Source organism: Puntigrus tetrazona, chromosome 24 (genome assembly GCF_018831695.1).
Source record: "Puntigrus tetrazona isolate hp1 chromosome 24, ASM1883169v1, whole genome shotgun sequence".
NCBI classification, from domain to species: Eukaryota; Metazoa; Chordata; class Actinopteri; order Cypriniformes; family Cyprinidae; genus Puntigrus; species Puntigrus tetrazona.
Genome location: NC_056722.1, coordinates 14,643,867 through 14,648,462, shown reverse-complemented (window position 1 = coordinate 14,648,462; position 4,596 = coordinate 14,643,867). Strand labels below are relative to the sequence as shown.

The window sequence follows — 4,596 nt, the reverse complement described above, 5'->3', positions numbered from 1 at the left end:
TAAAGCAGATTGTTCAGCAAGAGCGATTTTGCGATGCAGGCTTATTTAGGCGCAAAAACGCGGATTTATCAATATTATTCAGTATATGACCGTATATTATATAAGCAATAACAATGGATGACAAATTTTGATAGTGCTTAACCTTTTGCGGTATGAATGCAGAATGTACAAACTGGCCATTTTTAGGTAACGTTTAGGCTACTGGACCCCTGAACGGCAAAAGAACAATTTAAAAAAAAAATGATTTGTTGGACTTCCTGGTAACTATACAGTCTCATATGACACGCAGAGACACAGTGTCATGTGTCACAGACTCGGCGTTTATTCATGTGTTCTGTCGCATGATCCAAACGATTCACTGTGGTCTGCATAAAAAGCTGCATGATTTCTGAGGCACTACTCCCGGCTCCTGGGCTTATACCGCCATCTAGCGTCTCACACAGAAACCATCCAAATACCGGAATACGGAAATGTATCAAAACCTGTCTATACGAAAAGGGAAGATGAGATTTTAATAAAAAATATTTTGTTACTAATAGGATTCTTACAGGTCTGTCGTTAAGGTTGTTTTATTTCAAAAGCAACAATTATTAGTTTCATTTAGGCCTACTTTAACCTTTTAAAAAAATAATAATAATTATTATTATTATTATATAATTAATAAAAGGAATTAGAAAAGAAAAGGATTCATTTCAATGGAAAAATTTTATTATATTAATATACACTGAGCAAAATTATAAATGCAGCACTTTTATTTTTTTTTTTTTTTTTTGAGCCAAATAAGATCTAAGACTTTTTCTATGTGCACAAAAGGCCTATTTCTCTCAAATGTTGTTCAGATATCTGTCTAAATCTGCGTAAGTGAGCACTGCTCCTTTGCTGAGATCTCAGTAATCAGTGATACTAATATACTTAACCGAATCTAAAATAACACTTGTGGATAAGTGGTTAATACATCTGAAATTGTCTTTGAAAAAAGAACTAAAGAAATACATTTCTAAATAAATATATTTTACATAAAAAATATTTACAGATTATTGCACAGACCACAAAACTAAATAAACTAAAACTACATTTTGTAGTACAATAACTAAATGCACTAAAAAGTCACGGCATATTACAATAATATTTGGGCTTGACCAGTTATTTTGTGAAGTGCAGGTCACGAGACAACATTATGATGTGAACTCAATCATTTTATAATAGTGCCTCTGTGTCGCCTACTGCCAAAAAAGTCATATGAATAGCTCCGTATACAACAGTGAAGACTTCAAAGACCCCCATGTCCCTATTAGAGGAGCCACTTTAAAAAGAGATAACCACACTGAGGTCAGTCTTCAGAGCAGTCTATGAGAACATACACCCAGACTGACTGACATGAGATCACTCTCTCCTCTCATTCCTACATGTTCACGTCATTTTTTTCCCACAGGGTGCCGTGTCTATAAAGGTTAACATTTATGTAAAAGCCATGTTCTGGGAATAAAGAAAATTTCTTAAAGACTTTTACAGATGTTACAACCAGCTGCACAACCTTGTACTTGTTGGTAACAAGCTCTACGTATATTGGGATTTACATCTTAATTATGTTGTTAAAGATAATTTAATTTAAAAAAAAATGTACATTTACTTAGCCTCATGTTTGTAACATTATATATATATATATATAAATAACTTATTTCAGCTAGTTGCCCAGACAACATGGTCATAAAGTATAAACTTTATAAAGTTTTAGTTATTTAACTTAATATTTATTATATCTAAAAATATTTGTATTTTGAAAGAAATATTTAAATTTAATGAAAAAGAAACTAAAATAAATGACATTAAACCTAAAAAATGAACATAAACTAATAATGCATATAATAACACAAAAAAAAAACTAAAATAATACCAAAGAAAAACTGTTTCAAAAGAATTTATTCAAAAATACATATTTGCAAAATAGATTTCAAGGCACTTGAAAGAACCATCTGTTTATAACACAACAGTGCAGGTAATGGACTAAAAAGAAAAAAAAAATACATTCACACATAAACAATAACAAGAACTGCTGGAAATGTTTGTATAAGTGCGACATATTCCATTCAGGTGGATGAACAGCTCTGCACAACAGGTTACAAAACTATACAAAGGAAGAAGAAAAAAAATACATACAGGACCTAAACCTTTTCAGACAAACATGCAATCAAAGCTAAGAAACATTCAATCAGACCCAGTCCTTATTTTACACATCGCACCACAAACCCATCTTGTGCACTGCACTTCAACACATTTATGGAAAAAAAAATGAAGACACGCAAGAATAGAAATGTAATAAATTAAGGCAATATTTAATCGCTTGAGGAATCAAAGTGCAATCCATTTGGAAACGTTACAGTATTCCCAGGTACGTTCTTCCCAGTCCATCCATCGCTTTCAGTGCAGGCCGTTCTGCTCAATGTACATTTTGGAAAGGGACGCCGCCATGGACTTGGCCAACTCCTCGTCCCTTTTGCGCTGTACCTGTGTGTGACGGCACCAGTCGTCATACTCCGGGTTGGGCTGGCAGCTGCCCAGCAGCACATCGTAATGACCGTTACTGAGCCAGCTTAACCATATAGCCGGTTTAGACGAGTCCTCTTCGCCCAGGTAGTGCACCATGGTTGACACCGTCGGGCTTTCCACGCTACCCCCAGTGGTCAAGTAGATATTCACGTTTAGCATCTGACTCATGGCCAGCAGCTCCGGGTAGCCAGCCCATGCGCCGTCCTGCGCCGCGTTGATCAGAAACTCCCCGACGTCGCCTTCGATTATGGGGTTGAACTCCTCCAGGTGGTCGGCGATGTGGTGCATGGTCTGCTCTCTCAGCTCTTTGTGCATGGACTGGTCTCCATAAGCGGCCTTGGAAACGGCCCGGTACAGGCAGTTCCCGTCTGGGATGACGTGAAAGCGGTATTTCTGCCTGTCGCGGAGGTATTTGTTCTGTTTCTCCACTTCGGCCAGGTAACGGGTAACCCTGACGTCGACGTCGCTTTTGTTTGGCGTCGCAGCGGGTTCCTGAAGGATGTGCAGCTCGAAGACCGGGTTATCATCTTCGACGCTTTCCTGCCTTTCTGGGTCTTTAAGACTTTCGTATGAATCAGTTGAGGCGCTTTGCGCGGTTCCTGAAGTTCTGGAGGGTGTGGCATCGCTTTGTAGACACGGCTCGAGTCTCCTCTCGCAAACTCCGTAACTGTCATTGTCGAAAAAACTATCGCAGTTTATGGAATTTTTCTCATCGTTGTCAACCCCAAAAGCGTCTCTTCTGGGGTCTAAATCTAAGACGGGATCAGAGCGGTGACGGTCATCTCCGTTGACTGCGTGAGAAACTCGGTTGCAGCGCGTCTCCAGAGGTCTACGGTTCGTGCGAGGCTCCTTCACGATGTGAACGGGCACGGATCTCTCCACGCCATCCGGTCTCGTGATGATAATCTCCGCGGTAGAAGTGTAGAAAACCGGCCTCATCGAGGTGGCCTCATAACATGAAAACGCAGGCATGTTCGCGTCAGTCTGTCCCCCTCGAGACAAATACTCCGCGTGTGTTTCTGTGGCGCTTCCGTTAACGGCGTTTCCGACCACCTCCGAGGAGCTGGAACTTGTCGCTGGTGCGTTATTGGCGACACTGGTGAGAGTTACGGAAACTTTTCGAGAGGAGCCGGGGTAATGTGTTAACGCGCTGCTGTACAAGTGCATTTTCAACGTCCTCCCTTTATACAATACGCATTTGGCCTCGTTGTTACCGAATGATGACAACACGGTCCAAAAATACTCTCTGTCATCAATAGCAGCGAGTGTGTAGGGCGCGTTTCCATGGATCCTCGTTCCCCGCTGCTACAGACTTTTCTTGCGTCAGTCCCAAAGCAGCCCTAATTTTAGCCCGAGAAGCGTTGGTCGTAACCGGACCCCCCACCCCCACCCCCGGTCTCTGACACACCGCCCGAGCCGAGGAGACAAGCCGCGGCTCGCGGGAATGCGAAAGATGTGATGTGTCACTGGGACTCTCGGCGTTTCTCTCGCTTCTGTCCGTGTTTACGCTAGCGCGCGCGCGCGTCGGGGCGGCGTCGCCGGATTGGAATGCGCGCAGCTTGCCAAGAGGCCGCGGGTTCCCGTACAGCTCCGCGGACCACACTGCTTCTCAGCTGCGAGGAAGTCCCGCCTCACGCAGAACTTCATTGGTCCTACTTCGATCAAGAAGAGTTGGCTATGAATCGCTGTAAGCATATTAAAGACTTTTCTAAGAAATTCACGTCACGTCGCCACGACATCAAACCAGAGCCTCAATCCAATAAGTTTATATGTTTCAATACAGACACGCCATACTTATTCTCGTTGTAGCTTTCATCTCCTGTTTTTCCTTATATGGTTTTAAACTTCCATTTGACACGATGAGTTCCAGAATTGTGAACATTTTGCTGCACGCACTTTTCTGACTCTTCTGACTATTCTGACTCATGACCTCACCCCCCAAAACACAATATTCTGCAAGGAGCCTCAACACCGTTTTACTGCACCTGTTCTGAGAGTTAGTCATTTGTTTTTAGTGCTTCATCTGCTTTGTCTGTCTGTGTAAAGGTG

The 4,596-nt window shown here is 41.9% G+C and overlaps 1 protein-coding gene across 1 annotated transcript; it reads right to left on the bottom strand.

Moving 5' to 3' along the window:
* Positions 1-1,902: 1,902 nt before the first annotated feature.
* Positions 1,903-4,339, bottom strand: LOC122329614 (OTU domain-containing protein 1). Its single transcript, XM_043225956.1, has one exon. It carries the CDS (start codon positions 3,712-3,714, stop codon positions 2,419-2,421), a length of 1,296 nt encoding a protein of 431 aa, XP_043081891.1. The 5' UTR covers positions 3,715-4,339; the 3' UTR covers positions 1,903-2,418.
* Between the last annotated feature and the right edge of the window lie 257 nt (positions 4,340-4,596).

What these genes read in the sequence shown, in the direction of transcription:
- LOC122329614 (XM_043225956.1), bottom strand. Translation starts at nt 3,714, where the DNA reads ATGCACTTGTACAGCAGCGCGTTAACACATTACCCCGGCTCCTCTCGA.